Below are 24656 nucleotides of genomic sequence, written 5' to 3' on the forward strand. Positions count from 1 at the left end.
CTGGAAACTAAATACCTCAAGGCCTCTTCTCAAGCAAAAATAATTGTAGAACAATTACAGGACTTGGGCATAGTAGTCCAGAAACAGCCCTATGAATTGGATGTTTTTTACTGTCCTAATGGGGCTCAAGTGTGTCCTGTGACAACAACAGGACAATAAATGAGTTTTCTTAGAAACCTGGTCACAACTATGAAAGGGGACAAAAAATAGAGACATTTAAGAACAAGTGCCACATGTCTGTGTGTTATATGGCTACACAGAGACCAGCTCCTCCACCAGGCAATCAGAAAATAAAGTTAAGTATCTAAAAGATGTGCCAGCTAAGATAGTGACTGATAGTGTAAAAAGACAGGACACACACACACACACACACACACACACAATGGCTAAGGACTATTACAGAGGTTCAAGATTAAATGGATTGCTTGGAATACAATAAACTGACTGTCCTCCATGGTCTCCTGTGACACCTATAACTGGCCACATTGGAACAATAAAAGTGGATGTTAATCTAGAACAACACCCATCACTCGTGGATGCAACTAAACAACTGCCCTATGGACTTAAATATAAATCTACCTTCTTTTAAGGACACCAAATATCATGCTTTCTATGTAGTGTGGAAACAAATGACTGTGGTTAAGCCTCTGCCGGGTTACACCATGTTTGACAGCTTGGGTGACTAAGTGCAACACAAAGAGATTTTTTTTTTTAAGTTCCTTTCAATGGCGGTACACTCCATACCCTCTGTACAAATGAGTTTGAGCCCTGTCCATCAGTGTAATTTAGCCATTGTATTCACAGACACCAGACACTTAGGATGGCAAAATTGAACAGCATGAATGGCAGCATATTCCTCTCCTTGGTGGTGGTTATGGACATGTGGCACCCATGGGTGGCAATACCTGTCTCATAACTGGATTTGCTGATGTACTTGGGGAAGACGTTGGACATCAGCCTGCATACTTTTCATTTTGTCTATGGCTCCTACTAATTGCTACCCAGTAAAATCTAGGCATAGGGTGACTCAAGTTGTCTGGTAGCTTTGTCCACTTGCTGTACTTTCTCTTCGAGAACAAACATTGTCATTGAGTTTCAGGGTGAGGCTTTAGCTAAGTATTCTGCTGCCTTAAATAATAGAGCCAGAACTTCATTTACTAAAGAAGCTACCCAAATATAAAAGGGGTACTTCAAAGTAAAATGGTGCTACATATACCAAATGTTACAAACATGTAACTGAGCCCTTATTAGAATAGAATGTAGTATACGTATCCCTGACAATTATTATAATGTGTCTAGCTCTATGTTAAGTTGCAGACTCATAATACAGCTATAAGTAAACTTGGTATCAATCCCATTTCTATATGGTTACAATCTCTTCCTGCTATCTAGAGTTATGTTGCATTGTCTACTTGTTCTTATAACAGGGCTTATCAAAGCCCATTGCTCTTTGTATTGTTGTTGTGGGATTTGATTACAAAGTACATCCTGATGTGCCACCCAAGGCACATGAAAAAAGGTGGGCACCATAAAATTGTAAAGACATTTAAATACATAGGGGGTATAATGTATCATCATTAATGCAAATAGGGACAGTGAAACCCCATGTCTCTAAATTCCTCTTTTTCTGTTCCCCCAAATCCTAGTCAAGTTAAGGGATAATGAAAGCAAGTTGGGGCCCAAAAGTCCAGATGCGTATTATCTTGGAGGACCCTGGCTTTCCCTTATACACTCTAGAAACTAGAGGAAGTTATTGTTATCTATAAAAAGCTACTGGCTTACATGGGCATCAGGGCAGTTACTCCTTGGGATGTTACTCATACCTAAGTAAGCTAATTCTTTTTATTATTATTTTTTTAAATTTTTTAGTTGTTGATGGACCTTTATTTTATTCATTTATTTATATGTGGTGCTGAGAACAAGTGTCTCACACATGCCAGGCAAGCACTCCACCACTGAGCCACAACCCCAGATCTAAGTAAACTAATTCTGATGCTGTCATTGCTTCTATATAAAACCCCACTGTAAGTGGGGACAGGCACAAAACAGAGGACCCTGTGAGAAGGATTCATGTCACTTGTCCAACTGGCTGCCATGGATACAATGCCATAAGAGACAGGAGGTATTGCTTGGCAAAACACCATGAGAGACAGAAGTGTTCTCTATCAGCCTGTTACCACTAAACTCCTGGAACAGTTTCTGAGCTCTTGTGAGCTTTCCTCATTAAACCATATGGCCCATGCTCTCTTGTGGCCCTTTCTTTGGCTTGTCTTTAGCCTACCCTGCTGCCCTGCTGCCCTGGCACAGCTGAGCTGTGCACAGAACAGGGTGATCTTCAGAGGCTTTACATAGTTGTTTTGAAATACTTATTGTCAGCTTCAGTTTACTTTGTACTACTTTCCAGTTTGCTGGCTCTCTGATCACTATATTCATGGGTCACTGTATCTATAACGTTGGTTAGGACTACACCATTTCCTTTCACATACACCCCATTTGAGATTAGCTTTGCTTTGCAAAATTGCCCCTTATAAAGTTATTTGTGTGTGTGTGTGTGTGTGTGTGTGTGTTTTCCCCTTTGCCCAGCATCTCTTGTCTAAAAGAAAAACCCTACTTCAATGACCCAGATGCCATCCACTAGAGTCAACTATTCCAGGAAAAGGGGATAAAGAAAAATCATTGGGGGCCTGGGGATGTGGCTCAAGCGGTAGCGCGCTCGCCTGGCATGTGTGCGGCCCAGGTTCGATCCTCAGCACCACATACAAACAAAGATGTTGTGTCTGCCGAAAACTAGAAAATGAATATTAAAGAATTCTCTCTCTCTCTCTCTCTCTCTCAAAAAAAAAAAAAAAAAAAAGAGAAAAGAGAAAACATTGGTCCCCAGACCACCTAATCAGTAATCTTTATTTAGTTTTTCAGAATCCAGAATACCTGATGGTCTCAAATAACATCAAAATGTGGGCCATGAATTTACTAATCCTGTTGTATAATTAAAAGAAGAATGTTTAACTTGTATGAAAATGGAGCATTCATCTAAAGGATTACAGGAATGGCCCAGGAGTCAAATGTCATTTGTAATCATGGGAACATTCCAAATAGAAAAAAAATCCCTTGAAGATGTTCAACTGAGCAGAAGCTTTCTATCCATTGCCTCACTCCCCTTCCTCATGAAAGCACCTGTGCATACCTCAATTCTTTGAAATGATCATTAGGAGGACAAGAGTCTGGCCATTTTCCTGATAAATTAGCTTATCGTAATAAAACCTGACTTCCTTCACAATAACTCTTTGTGTCCCAAATATTTGCGTTCATGCATCAAGACAAGGGCAGCAACAGCTATAATGACACTTGTCATTTAATTTACAAACAAAAATTGGAAAAAAAATATTAATTTCTTATGGTTTGTAAAACATCATACAGCTTGGCAAGATGGTGCATGCCTATAATCCTAGCAGCTCAGAAGGCTGAGTCAGCCTCTGAAAAATCAGCCTCTATCTCAGAGCAAAACCTGTCCAAGGAAGGGACATGGCCTTTGTCCTTGGAAAGACCCACAGAATGCTCTTAGGCACATTCCCACCCTGCTAAGTTGTTTATCTACAAATAACAGGAGAGATCTGCTGCTACAGGTGTCCCAGACTTAGTCAGGCTAGGTGGGGACCCATAGCAAGCCCCTAGCAGCCACCAATCAGCATGAGACAGGGAAATACCTGGGATGCCAGATGACCCTCCCAGTAGTTTATGGTAGTTGATAACATGTTGGGAAACCATGTAGTTTAGCACGTACACCCCTCTTGGCTTAAACCAATCAGTTCAAATGAATACCCCTTTTGTACTGACCAATCACCCCTACCCAACTTGTTCCCGCCAGTGAATGTGCTAATCATGTTTTAGAATTGTTTTATGATTTTCCCGAGGTGTGTGATGATTTGCTAAGAGATGCTATGATGTATGTGAAGTCCCTGCCTCCCCCAAAGAGTGTATAAAACTGCTGCAAACCCTGGGCTCCAGGCCTCTCAGCGTCACCAGTTGCTGTGTGTGCGTGCGGAGGACCGAGCTAGCTCGCAATAAACACCTCTTTGCTGCTTGCATGGATCTTGGGTCTCTGGTGGTCTTTGGGGGTCCTCAGCAATTGGTGAGGCCTTAAGCAGCTCAGTGAGACCCTGTCTCTAAATAATATATATATATATATATATATATATATATATATATATATATATATATATATATATAAAGGCAGGGATCCTGGGGATGTGGTTCAGTGGTTAAATGCCCCTGGGTTCAATCCCTGGTACAAAAAAAAAGATGGGGGAATAAGCCATGTTCCCAGCCTGATGGATTTCTCACACTGAACTTGAACATGCCATCTCAGATGTGCTTTCCTGGGAGCTGGATCACCTGCCCCTAGTGTCCTCTTCATCTGTTCTTTTTTTTTTTTGGTCTGGCCTTAACTTCTTCCTACATCAGCCCAAATACAAGACTTCCCTTACCTGAGCTACATCTATCCCTGAGTTAAACCCTGGGTTTAAAAAAAAAAAAAGAATTAACACATTTTTAAAAAGTCATAAATTATTAAAATAGCATATGAAATTTCTTGAATTTATCATTAATGGTATACAAAAAATATTGATTGAAAAACTCAGCCTGAGCTTTAAAAGTCTGCCTGAAGACTAGCAATTTCATTACTTTCTTATAAATATTTTCAGCATTTATATGAAAAGAAGCAATTTAAGCTATATACTTATCTTTCTTCCCTCTGCTATAAGAGGGAAGACACGATCTTTCTATGTTGCCCAGGAGATCTGTAATGTCTTATTCTCTTCCTATTAAGAGAATTGTGCCAACAATTCTTTGTCACTTGTGCTGGAATCATTTTGTGGTTGCAATCATTTGAGGTAACTTCCATATTTTTCATTTTCTTTTGAGTTTTTTACCCTTTATCACTCTCTTTTTTAAAGCATATTTTTAGTTATAGATGGACACAATACTTTCAATTAATTAATTAACTAATTAATTTTTATGTGTTACTGAGAATCAAACCCAGCACCTCACATGGGCTAGGCAAGCTCCCTGCCACAGAGCCAGAACCCCAGCCCCTCTCACTCTCCTCTGTGTTTAGTAAATTCCTGAATATTACTTCTAGTTTGCCGATTCTCTGATTGCTATGTTCAGTTCGGGTCTTGGGGGTTTTACAATGCACTTAATGTATATATTTTAGTTCAATCAGTATGTCTTTGGTTTTCATGATTTATAATTTCAGTGCATCACATCTATCTATTCTTGATTTGCAGAGGTTTGTTTTTATTTCACTATTGTTTGTTGTAATATTACTATTCAGAGATGACACAGATTCTTTGCTTTTTTGAAGAGTTTAAATATACTTCATGTAAATTCATCTTGACAATATCCTATTTATTGGATTTGTTTCATGCTAAGTGAACTCACCAACCAACTTATCATTATTTTTGGTGGTACTGGGAATTGAACCCAGGGGCACACTACCATTGAACTATTTCCCAGCCCTTTTAATTGTTTTTAAATTTTGAGGCAGGATCTTTCTATGTTGTCACAGTTGGCACGTAGCCCATGTACTCATGAATGCATAAAAATGGAGGAACCCAATGTTGTGGGTATAGAAATGGATCCTAACTGTAAAGTCAGGCAACAGCGGCAACTAAAAGGAAGCAGATTTAAAAAGGCCACTGAACAAGGTTTTATTGAGATTCTATTCCCAGGCAGAACTCTTATCAGACCCACAGATTGGACAGCAAGAGGGTCTGAGGAGAAACCTCATGGGGGCTCAACCGGACTGGAATTTTATGGAGCTTAGGGAAGGAAGAGAAGGGCTTGGAACAGGAAAAGGGGTTTTTAGAGTCCCTTGTCCAGCTGGAGTTGGTGGTGGTGGGGAACTCACTGAGATCCAGGATTGGCCAGGAGACCCCACTGATTGACAGGCAGTTCTGTCAGTGCCTGGTTGATGTTTCTTTCGGGTGTGGGCTGCTTGATGCTTTGTTCCTAAGTCACCTTTATCGACTTGATATTCATAGTATATTTTAAACAATGGGATTAGCATGGCTAAAAAACTGAGCACTGGGAAAGAAGGTTAAATTTTATAATCAGAATGCAACTTAATTTCTTCATTGATCTTGAGTTTGGACTTTCTGAGCTCAGTGTAATTAAGGCTCCCTAGATAGTGGAGAACATGTGTGCCTATGAGTGTTTCAACACATGTGATTGGTATGCAAACACATGTGGGGCCACACAGGGAAAGTTCTGTGATTGTCTAGAACCCCAGGTAAATGAAGCTGGACCTGCCTATCTTGAACTTTGGAGGGCAGAATGCCCAAATGTTTTTGACTGAGCAGGGGCCCTGTGATATTGAATCCTCTGATGCAATCCATTTGCATCATCCCAAATGGCATTCATACAAATGGCCTATTGACACAGGCTTGGGACCAAGTCTGCCCTAAAGGAGATGGTTCCTGGGGCCTTGCTATCAGTGGACTTAAGGAAATCCTGGTTCCTAGGGGTAAAAATTAAATGCAGGAAATCTACTTTCCAACATGTGATTTTCACCTGGGCCTTGATCCAAAGTCTCAGGGCAGAAAATGTTGCAGATTCTTCCAGGGGAGTGGAATTGGCTTGACTGAAAGGAGTCAGGGACATTAGAGTGTCCACCCTGACAACAATAACACACACACACATACACACACAATATATATGTTTACCTGGCTGACACTGCAAGTTTCACCTTAACTCAGACTTAAGGATTTATAGACACTTCTGAGATGTTCCCTTTGATTATTACTTTGCTTCTCCTGCAGTTTTCTTTGAGTCTACTTCATCTCACAATTGAAGGAAAAAAAATGTGCATACAAGAATGTGGTGATTGGTGTTATTTTTTCCCCTTTATTCATTTTTTAAACTCATTAGTAAGCCTTCTACAAAGCCTGACAAGGATTCATTCACTGTAAATGGGTATGCTCTTTTATCACTTATTCATTTTCTGCTTACTTATCAAGATAGATAATGCCTGGGTTCTGGGAATGGACACATCAGTGCTCTCTGTATCCTTATCCAGTTTCCTAACCTTCACCTGCACAGAGCTCTCCCCTGTTTATTTTATCTCTTCTTGATTTCCTGTCCTCTTTGAAAGTGGGAAGATAGTTATCTCTTTGTCCTCTTTGTACCTTCCCCCTTTTAGGGCTGGAAGCTGAGGGTGACATCATTCTTCACCTTATTCCATTATTTCTGTCCCTCCTTCTGACTGGGCTGGCCCTGCATGGGGTCAAGTGATGTCTCTTAGAAATAAAATCCAAGCCATTGGTTAGAGTTCAGTACTAAGAGGCTGCAGGAAAGCGTCACTTCTTCACAGTCCAGGGTCTATACATAGCATTCCTAGTCATTCTATAGAATGGTCACTGCCATTTAAACCCCCACGGGGTTTAGACAGACTTTGTCCTATAGATATTTAGTTAACTCTTTCAAATAATCTGTGTATAATTATTTCATGCCTAGGATGCTCCATGCTTGAAGAAAGCTGCAAGCCAGGCCAGGAAACAGATCAGTAATCTGAGAGAATTTTATTCCCTTCAATTTGACCCTGCTTCTCTCAGACACAGGCACACTCTCTGTTTTCAGATATTGCCACTGCCAATTCTGTAGCCACAGTTCTAGTTAATGAATGGATGAGGTAAAGTGTCAGAAGATACTTGCAGGTATCTCGTGCTCCTGCTCCTGGGCAGTTTCACCAAAGGCAGTGGTTGCTTATGTTTTTTTTCCCAATACTGGAGTCACAAGTGTTCCCTCTGATAGCTGCCCACCTTGGGAACAGGGGTGGCCTGGTTATGACCTATCTCAGATACTGTAAGGGTCCGGTGAAACGTCGGAGGAAGAGACCACAAGAGACCAGCTTCATGCAATGAGCAGGAGGGAGTTTATTGAAGAGGATCCTAATTCAGCATGCTGAGGCCCAAGGCTCACTGAGGAAGGGAGAGCAGCCCAGAGCCCAAAGCAGAGGTCAAGCAGAGCTTAAGTGCACTTTTTGGGGAGTGGGGGGGGGGTCTTTGCATACATCAGAACAAATCATCATGAGGCAGGGAAAATTGAACAACAACTCTGAGACATCATTAGCACATTCATTGGCGGGAACAGGTCGTGCGTGAGGGGGTGATTGGTCACTCCTAAGCGGGGTACACATTTAAACTGATTGGCTAAATGGCCAGCAGGGCGTTGTCTTAACTATCTCAGGAATTTCAGGTTCTGGGTGTAGCAGAGGAACTTAACAATACCTAGTCTTTTACATTTTAATTCAGGCTTTGCAGTTTAGAAACTTTACAATGCCCGGTCTTTTACATTTTAATTCAGGCTTTGCAGCTTAGAAACTTTACCCTTTCAATACCTTTCCGTGTCCAGATGTTTGCTTGTCTTTTTTTTATTCTTAGACTCTTTCCCCAGGTTTCTGTGTTTGTTTCCATAATTTTCCAAAACTCTGGTTTTGCGTGTTATAGTGAAAGTGTTTATGTGCAGATTTCAATTCTGATGGCTGATGCTGATTGTTGTTTCTTGACTGGTATTGGGTCTGCAGGATTTGGGGTGGTTTAGTCTGATTATGCTCTGATCAGGGTATAACCATTGGTACAGGGACCTCTGGAATGGGGTTTTGCATTGGGGAAGAGCCATTGGACTGGATTCTGAGTACTTGCTTCCCCAGTGTTGAAGAATAACACCAGAGAAGCACGACAAGGCAAGGTCAGAGTAGAAATTAGAAGCTTATTAAAGGACAGCAGAAAAGACTTCTCCCAGAGGAAGAAGGGGACCCAAGAAGTGGAATCTGTGGAAGTGCGGTTGTCTCTCCTTTTTATAGTTTTGGTGATGGAATGTATGTTGAAAGGCCCGAGGGGTGGGACACAGGCGGGCCAAAGAAGTAATCTGGGCAGGAAGAACTTAATTATCACTTTTTGGGATGGGCTTATCACTTCTCTGGGATGGGCTATCTCCAAATCTGTTGAGGGCTGTTTCCTGGGCTCCATTAACATTTCTTTGGGGTGGACTTTGGCCTAGGGCTTTTTTGGGACTTCATTAACATTCCATGAGTTGTCCTGCATTTCCTGGAATCATTGTCAGCTTGGCTTCCATTTTAGATTTCACTCAGTATTAGACCCGATTTACCTAACTACACTGACTACCTAACTTTAAATCTGGCTTCCGTGAGAGTTGATATCCTAAGAGCAGTTTTAGGGTCAGTGGATGGATCACTACTAACAGATAATGCAGGGATGAGGAAGGATTCTGGCTAAGTCAGCCTACCAGGATTCTACCCAGAGGCAACCCAGTGTGACTGGACATCATCTGGGGACAGAGAAGGATGAGGAACTGACCAGATAGCTTGTGATCAAGTTTCAAGATATCTCAGCAGGATTCAGAATGAAATTAGATATTGTAGAGACCAACACAGAGTCCAAAAGATGTTGAGGGAGAGCTCCTGGGAGGAGGAGCAAGTTGTTGTCGAGGCAGAAGGCAAGGTCACCACTGGTGTCCCAGTTGCCCCAGGCACCATGGATGCTGCAGGGAGATTGTATTTCCTGTCTGCTGAGAGCCCTGGCCAAGTAGGAATGATGCATGGCATTTTTGGTTGAAAGGTGACCCCAGCAAGCCATTGAGATGATAATGATTATGTTAAGATGCACATTCAATTGGAGATTAGACCCCTGCTGTCTGCCTAGGCCTGCTACTTTGGAGCTCTGGAGGGACTCCAGGAGAGTTCCCATTGGTGGGGAAGTGCAGTAGGAGGGAATTCCAGAGGAGGGATTTCCTGTTGGAGGTGTGTGTCCCAGGAGGAGCCGCGTGGCGTGGTTCCGCATTTCCCCCCCCCCCACATCGTGTGTGGAGTGTGCTGGTGGAGTTCAGAAATAAAGTTTGTTCCTGCTTCAGTGGCTCGTGATTTGTGCCCAGCCAGACTGTGGCACCTGTCCACAGAAGGAATGGAGAGGAAACCTGCCCTTCCTCTATGCTCTCCACACTCACTAGCTCAGGGGACTATTCTGCTTCATCAGTTGCCTTTTTGCAGCCAGGCACTGGAAGCTCTGTGTCTGAAAATAAACTTGTAATTCCAGGAGGTTTTTGATCTCTGGACTGACTTATCCACTAGGAACAAAACTTCCAAGGTTCAGGAAAATGTTTTAGTTTCTCCTAAAATCAGAATTTTAGGAAAAAACATATTCATATATCAAATTTATATATTAATCTTTATATTGAAAAATGTAATTTCAAATTTTTTTAAATGGAGAATGTGGCTTATGTTATGTAATTAGTGCCTGGGTCACAAAAATTATAATGAGGTCTTAATAATATCCTCTATTTTCTCTATTCATCTATGATGTGAACTCTCAGAATCACAGAAACTTAATATTAAGTTATTGATGGTTATCTCCATACTGAGTACTAATACAATTTATCTCTATCCTGATGTCCACGCACATACTCCCACCCAAACTCTCTACATGTGAGTCTCAGTTCAAATACATTTTTTTCAGGGATCCCTTTGAAGCCAGATTTAAAGTTAGGTAGTCAGTGTAGTTCGGGAAATCGGGTCTAATATCAAGTAAGATCTAAAATGGAGGCCATGCTGATAATGATTCCAGGAAACAACTCATGGAATGTTAATGAAGTCTCAGAAAGGCCCTAGGCCAAAGTCCACCCCAAGAAATGTTAATGGAGCCCAGGAAACAGCTCCCAACAGATTTGGAGATAGCCCATCCCAAGAAGTGATAATGAAGTCCTTCCTGCCCAGATTATTTGTTGGCCCACCTGTGTCCCACCCCTCGGGCCTTCCAACCTGCATTCCTTCTGCAGTCCTTTGATAAATTTCTAATTTCTACTCTGACCTTGCCTGGGTGTGCTTGTTTGGTGTTATTCTTCAACATTGGGGAAGCAAGGACTCGTCACCCGACAACCGTGGTAACACCTTTCTTAAACTATTATTTCAGGAGGTTTTTCTTCTCCTCCTCCTCTTCGTTGGAAACCATCAGCCCACTCCTCTAATATCTCCCTACACCTTTACTTGTTTGTTCATTTGTTCACAGAACCTGTTCTCAACAGCCATTGCCTCCCCAATGCCAACAGTCAGATTAAATAATCCTTTGTAGATTAAAAATTAAGTCCATTGTACCTTCCTGGGGAAATTGTCCTCCACTATTCACAGGTACCAAAGTAGATGTCAAAGTTGTGTGACCAACTCATCCCTGACTTGGTGGTCACCACACTCATGATCGCAGAGCTTCATTTTATACCTAGAAGCATTTCACTGAAAAATGTGTAGAATGAGAGAGAAGTTGTGAGCAATCCTTGGCATGCCTCATTCCCCAGTGCCTGATCCCTGGAGGACCAGGGACTTGTGCCCAAGCTGTGGACTTCTTAAGTATGAAGTTCACAACCACCTGAGTGTTACAACCCACAGGACAGACTCTGTTTATCTTGGCTTCTCACCAAGATAAATGAAATCAAGTTATGTTAGCGTTAACATTTCCCCTAATTTTGTATATCATTTCAGATAAATTAAACAAAAACGCAAGGGAGTCCCTTAATCCTGCCAAAGTTGTAAAAACCATTAATAGCAGCCACCATGTCTGCTCAGGGGTCTGTCTCAATTCTTTGTAGAATATTCCTCAGCAAGCTTTCTTAGTGAGGGTCTTGATGTTTTAGTTGCCCAGGTGACTGAGGTTGTGATAGTTTTGGTGAGAAGGGAGGGTCCAGGCCACCTGGTTTGTGTGACAGGATCTTGAAACAATAGGGTTCTTTGTTTGTTTGTTTGTTTGTTTGTTTTAAGGTGATGTAATTATGGCTGGAGGAAGTTTTGACATACCAGACCCCCATCTTCCAGGTGCCTGTCAGTTTATCCTCCCCGGAACCACCACCCATTCATGGCTGATCAGCTACTTATCAGTAATCACTCTACTGGATGCTAAGAGTACATTGGATCGCACACACTCGTAAGCCTGTGTCCAAGGGGGAAGAACGGGAATTGCCCACCGAGTACAAGACAGCAGTGCGCGCTCTGGAAAGCCCGGAGCAAGTTCCGCGTAAATCAATTATGTCCCCCTCCTGGCTAGGTCACAGTTGGGGAGGCCACTGGAGCTGGGAAGGGCTGGGGCGGCTCTGGGTCAGTTCAGCTCCACTCACTCTCCTACGGGATCGCTTTTCCCGTCAGTCAGGCCTCAGGGGGCGGGCACTGGGTCAGTAGCCAATCAGGCTCTCGGGGGCGGGGCGGTCTTGCCGTCCCAGCAGGCGCGCTCAGGGAGGAGGGCTGGTGCTGCGGCCGGCGCGTCGGAGGTTCTCTGCCCCCGCCAGGCTCCAAACCCAGTCTCAGTTTCTGTTGGCTGTGAACTCCACTGACCGCAGGAGCTGTAGGGAGGACGCCAGAGACTCCTCCCAAGTCGGAAAATGGTGAGTACGGGAGCCAGGTGTCCCCATATCCGGGAGGACGGGCTTGTCGCAATCATCTAGAACCGGCTGTGGCAGGACCGGCCTCTCCGGCGTCAGCTCCAGAGTCTGCGGCCGAGTCCGCAGCCGGCGCCGCTGGGCCCTCGGTCCCCTCCCGCCCAGGGTGGGGCTGGGCTGTCCGTCAGGACTCCCACGTCCTCTCTGTTCCCAGCGCGGCGACTTGGGCCCGGCCCCTGGCCCTTTCGCGCAGCGCTGTGCCCACAGCTCGCGTCTCCCCGGACCGCGCGGTGAGGACCGGGGAGGCGCTTTTTGCAATCAGCGTGTTTTAATTTCACTGAAGCCTAGGTTATCCGTTTTCTTATTCTCACATCATGCTTTGGGTGTCACATCTGAAACCTCATTGCCAAACTCGAAGTCGTCTGGTTTCTGTTTACCTTCGAGAAGTTCTAAACTTTGCATTTTACATTGCGGTTTGTGGCCCAGTTTTAGTTTTGTGAAAGTTGTCAGTTTCTTCACCTGTCATGTCCAGGTGGTTCAGTAACGTTTATTGAAAAGATCATGCTTTAGTCATTTAGTTTCTTTTGCTCCTTTATCAAAGAACAATGCATTATAGTTTTGTGGGCTTATTTCTGTTAGTATTATTTTTTTCCCTTCTAGTTTTCTGTCCTGTTCTGTGATCAATGTTTGTTATCCACCTACCTCAGTCTCCCAGGCCGCTGGAATTGTGGGTGTCACTCCCTGCTAGAAGAGGTTTTTGTTTTGTTTTGTTTTGTTTTGTTTTTTGAGAGAGAATTTTTAATATTTATTTTTTAGTTCTCGGCGGACACAACATCTTTGTTGGTATGTGGTGCTGAGGATCGAACCCAGGCCACACGCATGCCATGTTGTTACTGATAACGTAACTTGTTAGGATTTTTATTTGGATTATGTTGACTTTGCAATTAAAATGGAGAACATCTTAAAATATTGAGGCTTCCTATTCGTGATCAACTCCACAAATTTAGTTTTTTTTAAACTTTTCCACTACAAATTTGTCGGTTTTGTTGTATTTGTGACAATCATGTATAAGTATTTCTCTCTGTTTTTATCCTTGATGCTATGCAAGTAATGTTGTATTTTTAATTCCAAATCCAGTTGTTCATAGTTGATATACAGGAAAATTAGGGACTTTTCTATATTGATCTTGTGTTCTACAACTTTGCTATATCAGCTTATTAGTTTCTTTTTTAATATTTATTTTTTAGTTGTGGTTGGACACAGTATTATTTATTTTTATGTGGTGCTGAGGATCGAACCCAGGGCCTCGCATGTGCTAGGCAAGCACTCTACCTGAGCCACAATCCCAGCCCAGTTTATTAATTTCTTGAGGTTTTTACTGATTCTTGGGATTTTGTACAACCAAAGTCCAGTCCTGTCTTCTGTGAACATTTATGTTTGTTTATTCTCAATTTCAATATATTTTACTTCTGCTTTTTTGAAATATGGGTTCCTTTTCTCTCTCTCTCTCTCTCTCTCTCTCTCTCTCTCTCTCTCTCTCTATCTCTATCTCTATCTCTTTTCCTGTATTGGGGATTAAAACCAGGGGTACTCTCCCACTGAGCCCATCTCTAAGCCTTTTTTGAGACAGGGTCTGGATACATTGCTGAAGTTGGCCTCAACTTGCACTTGAGATCTTCCTGCCTCAGCCTCCCAAGGGCTGAGTGCTGTGTGGTTTTTCTGCAAGTATTGATATGATCATGTGATTTTTCTTATTTCACTTGTTAATGTAATAGTTACACTGATTTTTGAGTTTTTTCTTTTGGGGTGCTAGGGATTGAATGTAGGTCTTACACATGGTAGGCATGTGCTGTGCCACAAGTTTTTGATTTTTGAATTCAGTCATCCCTACACACCTGTAATAATCCCCACATGTTTGTAATATATAATTTAACAAATACATTTTAAAATTAACTTGCTGACATATATTGAGAATTTTAACATCTGTCTTTCCGTAGTTTTCCTTTTTTGTAGTGTCTTATTTCTTTTTTCTTAATTGGGTAATGTTGGCCTCATTCCATGAATTAGGAAGTGTTTGCTTTTATTTTCTGGAAGGAATTTTGGAGAATGGGAGTCATTTCTTCCTTAAATATTTGGAAGAATTCACCAGTGAGATCATTTGGGTTTTGGCCCTGCCTTTTCACACACACACACACACACACACACACACACACACACACAACGTGTATATATATATTTTTTTAAGTTGTAGTTGGGGGTTACTGGGATTGAATTCAGGGGCACTTGACCACTGAGCCACATCCCCAGCCCTATTTTGTATTTTATTTAGAGATAGGATCTCACTGAGTTGCTTAGCACCTCGTTTTTGCTGAGGCTGGCTTTGAACTCATGATCCTCCTGCTTCAGCCTCCTAAACTGCTGGGATTACAGGTGTATACCACTGCTCCTGTCTTTAATTTTTGTACTTCTTTTGTCAAATTGAAACCTATACATTTATTCTTTGGGTGCTAATTTAAACTTTTTTTTTTTAATTAGAGAGAGAGAGAGAGAATTTTAATATTTATTTTTTAGTTTTTTTCGGCGGGCACAACATCTTTGTTTGTATGTGGTGCTGAGGATCAAACCCTGACCGCACCCATGCCAGGTGAACATGCTCCGCTTGAGCCACATCCCCAGCCCTAAACTCATTTTCTTAAGGGTATTTTTAGGTATTCCATTGTATGTGTGTTGAAGTACAATAGAGTTTGTGTATTTTGTTCTTTTTATCTTGGTGAACAAATATTCATCTTGGTTACTTCCAAGTTTTGAAAATTAGTGCATGATGCTGCTCTCCACAGCTTGGTGCCAGTCTTTGTGCGGGCCTCTATTTTCAACTCATTTGAGTGCTAATTTACATGGGGATTCATCTTTGGGAGTTGGTTTGGGTTTGAGCCACATGGGATGGGGCTGAGAATCATTCCCTCTATGAAAATCAAGTTTCAATGAGTATATGTATGTGTGTGTGTGTGTGTGTGTGTGTGTGTGTGTAATGATTTTAATGATCACATTACAGGAAATAGCGGTGGAGTGTGACACTGGACATTTTCATTTATCCACTTTTTTGTTTGCTAAGGTGATCCCCTGTTGGTTTACCTAATTGACTATTTGTCCTTCTAATAAATGTCAGAGTCATCTACTTGACATTTTATTTGCCTATTTCCTCATTACAACAATGGGATTTTTTCTATAACTTGTCTTTCATCTTCTGTCAAGTATAGTTTGGTTATTTACCATTTTTAAGCATGTGCTCATCATATTTACTCTGCATGTGAATTCTTTTATATTGCATATATTGCAGATTTCTCCATTCTGTTTTTGTCTTTTTTTAAAATATTTTTTTTGTTGTTGTTGTTGCTAATGGACCTTTATTTTCATCTATTTATATGTGGTGCTGAGAATCAAACCCAGTGCTTCACATTTGCTAGGCAAGTGCTCTACCACTGAGCCACAACCCCCGCCCTGTTTTTGTCTTTTAACTGTCTTGATTTTAGAATATTTAAATTTTTTATTTTCTTTTTTCCTAGCACTGGAGATTGAACCCAAGGCCTCACACATGCTAGAGAAATGATCTACCACTGAGCTACATCCCCAGCCTCAGTTCTTTTCTCTATGGCTTATTCTTCATGTTATTTAAAAATTATCCTACCTATTACATCCAAGAAACTAGTGATTGCTAAAGGTGTTCTATATTTATTTTTTATATTTGAATCTACAGTGGATTGATTACTATCCACAATATAGGAGGGAATGGAATGCATATTTCAAGTAGAGACCAGTTTGCCTTGCTCCATGTTTTAAAGTGTTTGTGCTCTCTCCCAGAGCTCCACAGTGCCTGCTGTATTATTACTGTTATTATCATTGGTGGGTATAAGGAATTGACCTGAGGGCCTTGTGCATGCAAGGCAAGTGCTCTACCACTAAACTATACCCCCAGACCCACCTACTCTATTATTAATCAACATTCTATACAAATGCCAGCTCTTGGTAGATGCCTTTTCTTTTGTCTATTTGTTTTCTGCTAATACTAGGCTGCTCTGAATATTAGGTTTGTGAGGCAAGCCATCACTCTCCTTTAGAAAACTTTCATCATTGTTAGACATTTGTTATTCCTTTTAGTTTATAAAAACAAACTACTGAAGAGTCTGCTTTGGAGAGTTATGGGATTTTTGTGAGGTATGAATTGGAAGAGGTGATATCAATGATGATATTGAGTTCTTTCCAAGAATATGTATCATTTACCTACCGATTTGATTCTGCTTTGACATGGCTCAATAGAAATTCAAAAGTTGTTCTGTTAGGTTCATTAAATATTGATCACTTATTATACTTAGTACTTCATTAAATTTGGCCTGGAGTAAAGTGTTTATAAGTCCCCAAAGGATATCTCTTGTTGTAATCACATAGGATGAACTCAGTTCCCCAATGGACAAGTTGTGACAACATGCATGAAATAAGCGTCTACCAGGTAATTAGCTCGTTAGACACTCAGTGTGCACAGTGTTTATGGGGTCTAATCCTCTAGGCACCACTGTGAGCATGGAACAAATTAATAGACATTCAGAAGAGAAACAAGAGTTCATAAACTGCTATGGTGTTTACATAGATCATTTAGGCACAGTGAAACATTCTTATTATTTATGTTAGTGAATCACTCCCAAGTTTCAAGTTCACTGGTACTAGCAAAGTTTGAACTATGTGAGTAGACTTAGGAATACCTTTTTTTTTTTTTTTTTCCATCAGGGATTGAATCCAGGGGTGCTTAACCAAGGAGCCACATCTCCATCCCTTTTTATTTTTTATTTTGAGACAGGGTCTTGATAGGTTACTTAGGGTCTTGCTAAGTTGCTGAGGCTGGTTTTGATCTTGTGATCTTCCTGCCTCAGTCTCTCAAGTCACTGGGATTACAGGTATGTGCCACCATGCCGTGCTAATGTTACCTCTTCATATCAGGTGGTAGGGCTTTGTTATGACAGATACTAAAGACCATCTCTACAAAGAGAAATGAAAGTGACCCAACAGCACATCGGACTTTCTGAGCCCACTAATGAAAAGGGCTCCTACTTGCTATTTCCTTTCTGAATAGCTCAATTCTAGTACTAGAACTGCTGTGTGGGAGGGAGTATCATCCAAGGCAAGAATTCTCATGACCAAGTCATGATGGAAATGTTTGGAAACCATAGAATCATGTGACCCTCTTATGAATTGAGTGTAGATTATGGTCAGTCGGACTCATTCTCATGTACCTATATGTGGAATGTTTTAGGACTCGGTGGCTTTTCAGGATGTGGCTGTGGACTTCACCCGGGCAGAGTGGGCTTTGTTGGATCCTTCCCAGAAGAATCTCTACAGAGATGTGATGCGGGAAACTTTCAGAAACCTGGCTTCTATAGGTAAGACCAACATCATTCCTTTACCTAGTCAGTTATAGCACAAATGTTTCTTGGTCACGCATGTGGTTCTGTGATTGGAATGTAAAAAGGGAAGAATTTGATGAAGAATCAGGCATTGTTACAGTGTACATTGAAACTAGAAATGAATAATTTTTCTAAAATTTCTTCGTTTTCTTCTTCTTCTTCTTTTTTTTTTTTTTTTTTTTGGGTGGTGGTGGTGGTGCTAGTAATTGAACCCAGGGATACTCTACTATTGAGCTACATCCCTAATCCTTTTTATTTTTTTAAACTTTGAGCCAGCATTTCACTACATTGCCTAGAATGGCCTTGAACTTGCCATGCTCCTTCCTGAGCCTAAGTAGTAGCTGTAATTACAGATGTGCACCACTGCACCTGACAGTTAACAATTCTTCTACAACTTTTAATAATTCATGATAATTTTTCTTTGTTCACATTTTAGGAAACAAGTGGAAAAACCAGAACATTGAAGACCAGTTTAAAATTCCAGGGAGAAATTTAAGGTAATTTGCATGTATAAGAGAAAAAAAAAAGTCCTTTTAAGAAATCCTAGCATGTCATAGAATTTTAAAAACAATTAAAACAAAACAAACACAATTTTTTTTTTCCTGGTACTAGGGATTGAACTCAGAGGCACTTAACCAGTAAGCCACATCCCCAACCCTATTTTGTATTTTATTTATAGACAGGGTCTCACTGAGTTGCTTAGTGCCTTGTAGTTGCTGAGGCTGGCTTTGAACTTGCAATTTTCCTGTTTCAGCTTCCTAAGCTGCTGGGATTACACCTGCCTGGCAAAAACAAATACATTTTTAAATTTATTTATCATTAGAAAATTTTCAGTGAAGCTACTATGTACTTAAATGTAACAAAGATATTCAGTGCTTACAAAATAGTTTATTTGTAAACTAAGAACTAAGTACTAAGAAACTGAATGTTGCTGTTTTGATAATAGCCAAGTGGGATTCATGTTGCAGTGTATTTGGTCCATGTACTTTTAAGTCTTTTTGCTACCCGTGGGAAAAAATGTACCCTGTCCTTGATGTGAGGAGCAATGGAACTCCAACACTTACTAATAAATACATTTTAATAATTGAACCCTTGCTAATGCATTTCTTATTTTTTTACAGAAGTTATGTAGTAGAGAGACCCTGTGAAAGTGAAGAAGGTGGTCAGTGTGGTGAAACCTTCACCCAGGCTCTAAATCTTAATCAGAGCAAGAAAATTCCTGCTGGAGTAAAACCATGTAAATGCAGTGTGTGTGGAAAAGTTTTCCTATGTCTTTCATCTCTCAAGAGTCATCTGAAATCTCACTCCAGATGCAAGGCACTTGAGTGTGAGGAATATGGAGAGAAGCCACATAAATGTGAACAGTGTGGGAAAACCTTCATTTCTCTCAGAAGTGTTGGAAGACATATGGTGACCCACAGGATAAAAGGCCCTTATACTTGTGAGTTATGTTTGAAAGTCTTTGATTCCCCCAGTTCATTTCAAATACACCAACAAACTCACACTGGAGCCAAACCCTCTGACAGCAAGCATCATGGGAAGACCTTTCTTTGTTCTAGTTCATTTCAAATACCTGGCAGAATTCACACTGTAAAAAAATCTTATGAATGCAAACAGTGTGGCAAAACCCTCAGTTCTTCCTGTTCCCTTCGAAGGCATGAAAGAAGTCATAATGGAGAAAAACCCTATGAGTGTAAACAGTGTGGTAAGGCCTTCACACGTCACGGTTACTTTCGAGAACATGAAAGAATTCATACTGAAGCAAAAACCTATGAGTGCAAACAGTGTGGTAAAGCTCTCAGTTCTTCCAATTCCCTTCGAATCCATGAGAGAACTCACACTGGAGAAAAACCCTATGAGTGTAAACAATGCGGGGAAGCTTTCAGATGGCACAGTGACCTTCGAAAACACGTGCGATTTCATATTGAAGAAAATCCCTTTGAATGTAAAAAATGTGGCAAAGCACTAAGTTCTCCCAATTCCCTTCGAATTCACGAAAGAACTCACACGGGAGAAAAACCTTATGATTGTAAACAGTGTGGAAAAGTCTTCCGATTTCAGACTTCCCTCATAAGGCACGAAAGAGCACATGCTGGAGACAAATCCTATGAGTGTATACAGTGTGGCAAAACTCTCAGTTGTTCAAATTCCCTTCAAGTCCATGAAAGAATTCATAATAAAGCACGACCCTATCAGTGTAAGCAGTGCGGCGAAGCCTTCAGATTTCACGTGGCTCTTAAAATGCATGAAAGAACCCACGCTGGATATAAACCTTACGACTGTCAACAATGTGGTAAAGCCTTCAGATGCCGAGGCTATCTTCGAAAACACGAAAGGATTCACACTGAAGTTAATCCCTATGAATGTAAACAGTGCGGCAAGGTGCTCAGCTGTCCCAGTTCCCTGAGATATCATGAGAGGGCTCACACAGGAGAAAAACCCTCTGTGTGTAAACAGTGTGGTAAGAGGCTCAGTTGTTCCAGTGCCCTCCAAAAACACAAAAGAATTCACACGGACAGAAAAACTCTGTGAATGTCAACAGCGTAGTAAACCCTTCAGATTTTCCATTTGTCTTCAGATGTGTGAAAGAATTCATGGAGGGGAATACGGATGATAAAAACTTATGGTGAAAGCATCAGTTTTTTCAGATCTTTTTGAACACATAGAAAGACTCACACTGGAGAATAGCCTTATGAATGTATGAAATTTGTTAAAGCCATCCATTTGAAGACAACAACAAAAAAATGCATTCAGCAGAAAATCTCTATGAAGGGCCGGTGGCTATACCTTCAAAGGCCCATAATGCACACTGAAGATAGATGTTATACATATCAGACTCCAGTAGTTTGGAAAATAAAGGAAAGCTTTTGATTTTTATGATTGCTTTAAAAGTCAATGGGAAAACTCCCATTGGAAAGAAATCTCATAAATGTAGGTGATATTGAAATCTTAATGCAAATTAATTATTACATAATGTTCAGTTTCTCTACATGAACAAAATTTACATAAATTATGAATATAATATGTTTATCAGTGGCTCATAGTTAAAAGTTCTCTGGTTTGCGTATTTCCATTTCTTTGTAAGGATACATAAAGGTGAGGATTCTATAGGTGTAGTTGTGTCAGTTAACAAAGGGATAAATTCAGAGAAATGCCTCGTTAGGCAATCTAATTGCTGTGTGAAGATTATAAAGTGTACTTAGACATATCTTAGATGGCATAGTGCACTACCAACGAACTTAGGCTAAATGCTGTTGCCCGTTTCTTTTGGGCTCCAAACCTGTACATTATTGTATTTAGTACTATAGGCAACAGTAACTCAATGATAAGTATTTGTGTATCTAAACACACCAAAAAATAGAAAAGCTACAGTAAGGATATAGTATAAAAGATCAGGGTAGGATGGCCTGTGATTGTAATCCCAGCTGCTTGTGAAGCTGAGGCAGGAGGATCACAGTTCAAGGTCAACCTGGGTAGTTTCTTGAGATCCTGTATCAAAGTAAAAAATAAAAAGGTCTAGGGGAGTAGCTCAATGGGTCGAGGGTCCCTGGCTTTGATCTCCAGTACTGCAAAAATAAAATAAAAGATATACCTGTGCAAGATAACTTCCTGCGTACAGAACTTGCTGGAGTACTGGTGGCAGTCTGCTAGGCGAGTTTGAGTGATCGATCAGTGACTGAATGTGAAGGCCTAGAACATTGCTGGACACTGCTGTTGACTTTATAAACACCTGGACTTACGTTATACTAAATTTATGAAAATTTTATCAGCAAGAATAAATTAACCTTAGGTTAGTGTAACTTTGTCATCTAATAAACAATTTTTTCATTTTTTTCACTGTTCTGTAATAAACACATAGCTTAAAATATAAGATGTCTGTATAAAACATTTGTTTATATCTATTATATAAGCATTTATCCATTTTAATGTTTACTGTTTACTTTTTAATGTATTTTGTTAAAGACTAAGAAACAAACACATTAGTCTAGGCTCGCACAGCTCCAGAATCACCAATGTCAGTGTCTCCACCTCCTCATCTGGCCCAGTGGACGTTCTTCAAGAGCAACAACATTTGGAACTGTCATTTCCTATCATGACAGTGCTTTCTGCTGGAACCCTTTTTGTTGGTTGTTGGTACTGGGGATTGAACCCAGAGGTGCTCTACCATTGAGCTATATCCCCAACTCCCCACTCCCCTCTTTTTTTTTTTTTTTTTTTAGTTTTTTAGTGGTAGATGGACACAATGCCTTTATTTTATTTGTTTATTTTTAGGTGGTACTGAAGATCAAACCTAATGCCTCACACATGCTAGGCAAGCACTCTGCCACTGAGCTACAGCCCCAGCCCTTTTTATTTTTTACTTTGAGATAGAATTCTCTAAGTTGCCCAGGCTGAACACTAACTTGTGATCCTCCTGCCTCAGCCTTTCAGGTTGCAGGGGTTACAGGCATGTGCCATCATCCCCACTGAAATCTTTTTTGAAGGACTTGCATGTCTGAGGCTCCTCTTGGGAAATGTCACTAATGTGTACATAATGGTTTTCTTGGTTTCCTTTTTATCATAGACTTGCTTGTAAGCAGATAATATACCATGAATATTCCTCTCTGTTGATGAAAACTTTTTGTTATAGGGTCCATGTTTTTTAGGCTTAAAGGATCTTAAAGTCTATAGAAGTTTCTACTAAACTGCTTATCATGAATTTTCTTGGGTGTTTTCTTATTTTCCTTCAGTTGTTTTGTTTCTTGTCTGTTCATCTATGCATTGATTATATGATAGGCATTTTTTGGGGGGTGGGTACTGGGTATTGAAATTAAAGGTACTTTGCTAGTGAGCTACATCCCCAATCCTTTTTATTTTTTATTTTGAGGCAGGGTGTTGCTAAGTTGCTGAGGATCCTGCTAAATAGCCCAGGCTGGCCTTTTACATGCAATCCTCCTGCCTCAGCCTCCCAGGTTGCTGGGATTCCAGGCATGTGCTACTGTGCCTAGCTGTGATAGGCATTTTTAAAAAAAATATGTTTTTAGTTGTAGTTGGACACAACGCTTTATTTATTTTTATGTGGTGCTAAGGATCAAACCCAGGGCTTCTACATGTGCTAGGCGAACGCTGTACTGCTGAGCCACAGCCCCAGCTCCTGTGATAGATATTTTTAAGACCCATTATAATGTTATAGGCTCACCATTGTATATGAGATCCATTGTTGACTGAAATGTGTGATATATGACTGTATTCTTTTAAGTAATTGTGCTTGAATTTAATGCACAGTATCTTAAGTCAGTTAACAAAACTTTTCTCTATCAACTTTAAAGTGTGTTGGATCCATGTTTTAGTTGAAATGTATTTCTAATATATAAGTAGGTTCAATATTTATATAATTGTCTAAGTGTTCTGTGATTGATGGATGGGCCACTGAAAAAGAAGTCTTTGTTATTTGGGGGGATTTTCCTACTGTTGTGTGGCAGCTTCTGTATTGTCACACATTATATGTCTTTCACTTTTCTAATGGGAAAAATTACCTTTTTGAAGGGGCATGGAATTTATTTAATTTGTTCTTTGCTAATAAAGATTAGGTATTGGGCTGGGTTTATGGCTCCACAATAGAGCACTCACCTCACACGTGCACAACACTGGGTTTATCCTCACCACCACCTAAAGGAACTTGGTGAGCCTCTATCTGGCTCACCAAGTTCCTTTAGGTGTCCAACTACAATTTAAATAAAGGAATTGTGTCCAACTACAATTTAAAAAAAAATAAAAAATGTTGGGGATCATAGTCTGAGGATATACCTCAGTGATAAAGTGCTTGCCTATCCTGCCAAGGACCTGAGTTCAATCCCCAGTACTGCAATAAAAAGAAAACCATAGATGCCGTAGCCAGGTGTGGTGGTACATGCCTATAATCCAAGCTACTTGAAGGCTGAAGCAGGAGGATTGCAAGTTTGAGGCCAGCCTTGACAATTTGGTGAGATCCAGTCTTAAAAAATAAGGGTTGGGGGTGTAGCTCAGTGGAAAAGCACCCCCAGGTTCAATCCCCAGTATCTTGGGGGAAAACAGAATAAAAGAGAGTTGATAACTATTTTTAAGTATGTCAAATTTATCACATACTCTTAGGTGAATTATTTTATCTGTTGCCTTTTGCTTTTTTAGATACTTTCAGTTGTAGATGGACACATTACCTTTACTTAATTTACTTTTTAAAATGTGGTGCTGAGGATTAAACCCAGTCCCTCACATATGCTAGGCAAGTGCTCTACCACTGAACTACAACCCCAGCCTTGTTGCCTTTTATTTTTTATCATTTTTTCTGGCTGTTACTTGTATAATTCACCTTGGATTAAGGAGAAAGTCCTGTGGAAGAATTACATGTTGTGTCTAATCTGAGGGAGAAAGCTTTCAATCTCTCCATCAAGAATAACGTTAGCTGTAGGGTTTTTGTTTGTTGTTTTTATAACAGTACTGGGATATTCTACCACTGAGCTACACTAATTTTGGGGACAAGGTCTTGCTAATTTGCTGAGACTGACCTTGAACTTGTGATTCTCCTGCCTCAGCCTCCTGAGAAGCGGGAATTATAGGTGTGTGCCATCATGCTCTAAGAGTGGGTTTTTAAATCAATGCTGTAAAGCACATTTTGAAAGTTCGGTTCATTTTTTTAAAAACTGGGAGTGAACCCAGGGTCGCTTTATCATTGAGCTACATCCCCAGCCCTATTCAGATAGAGGCTCACCAAGTTGCAGCGACTGGCCTTGAACTGGCAATCTTCCTGCTTTA

At 40.6% G+C, this 24656-nt stretch overlaps 1 protein-coding gene across 1 annotated transcript; it reads left to right on the forward strand.

The window, feature by feature from the left end:
* Positions 1-11953: 11953 nt before the first annotated feature.
* LOC120891481 (uncharacterized) lies at positions 11954-24183 on the forward strand. The gene is made up of 5 exons (XM_078026380.1): positions 11954-12074; positions 12394-12722; positions 17735-17861; positions 18322-18382; positions 19007-24183. The coding sequence occupies exons 1-5, from the start codon at positions 11954-11956 to the stop codon at positions 20415-20417; spliced, it is 2049 nt and encodes a 682-aa protein (XP_077882506.1). The 3' UTR covers positions 20418-24183.
* The last annotated feature ends 473 nt before the right edge of the window (positions 24184-24656 follow it).

This window comes from Ictidomys tridecemlineatus, chromosome 2 (genome assembly GCF_052094955.1).
Source record: "Ictidomys tridecemlineatus isolate mIctTri1 chromosome 2, mIctTri1.hap1, whole genome shotgun sequence".
NCBI classification, from domain to species: domain Eukaryota; kingdom Metazoa; phylum Chordata; class Mammalia; order Rodentia; family Sciuridae; genus Ictidomys; species Ictidomys tridecemlineatus.

Coding starts and splice junctions, on each gene's coding strand:
- LOC120891481 (XM_078026380.1), top strand. CDS start 11,954: ATGCTAAGAGTACATTGGATCGCACACACTCGTAAGCCTGTGTCCAAG. Junction 12,723..17,734: donor GCGTCTCCCCGGACCGCGCG/GTGAGGACCGGG, acceptor GGAATGTTTTAG/GACTCGGTGGCTTTTCAGGA. Junction 17,862..18,321: donor CAGAAACCTGGCTTCTATAG/GTAAGACCAACA, acceptor TTCACATTTTAG/GAAACAAGTGGAAAAACCAG.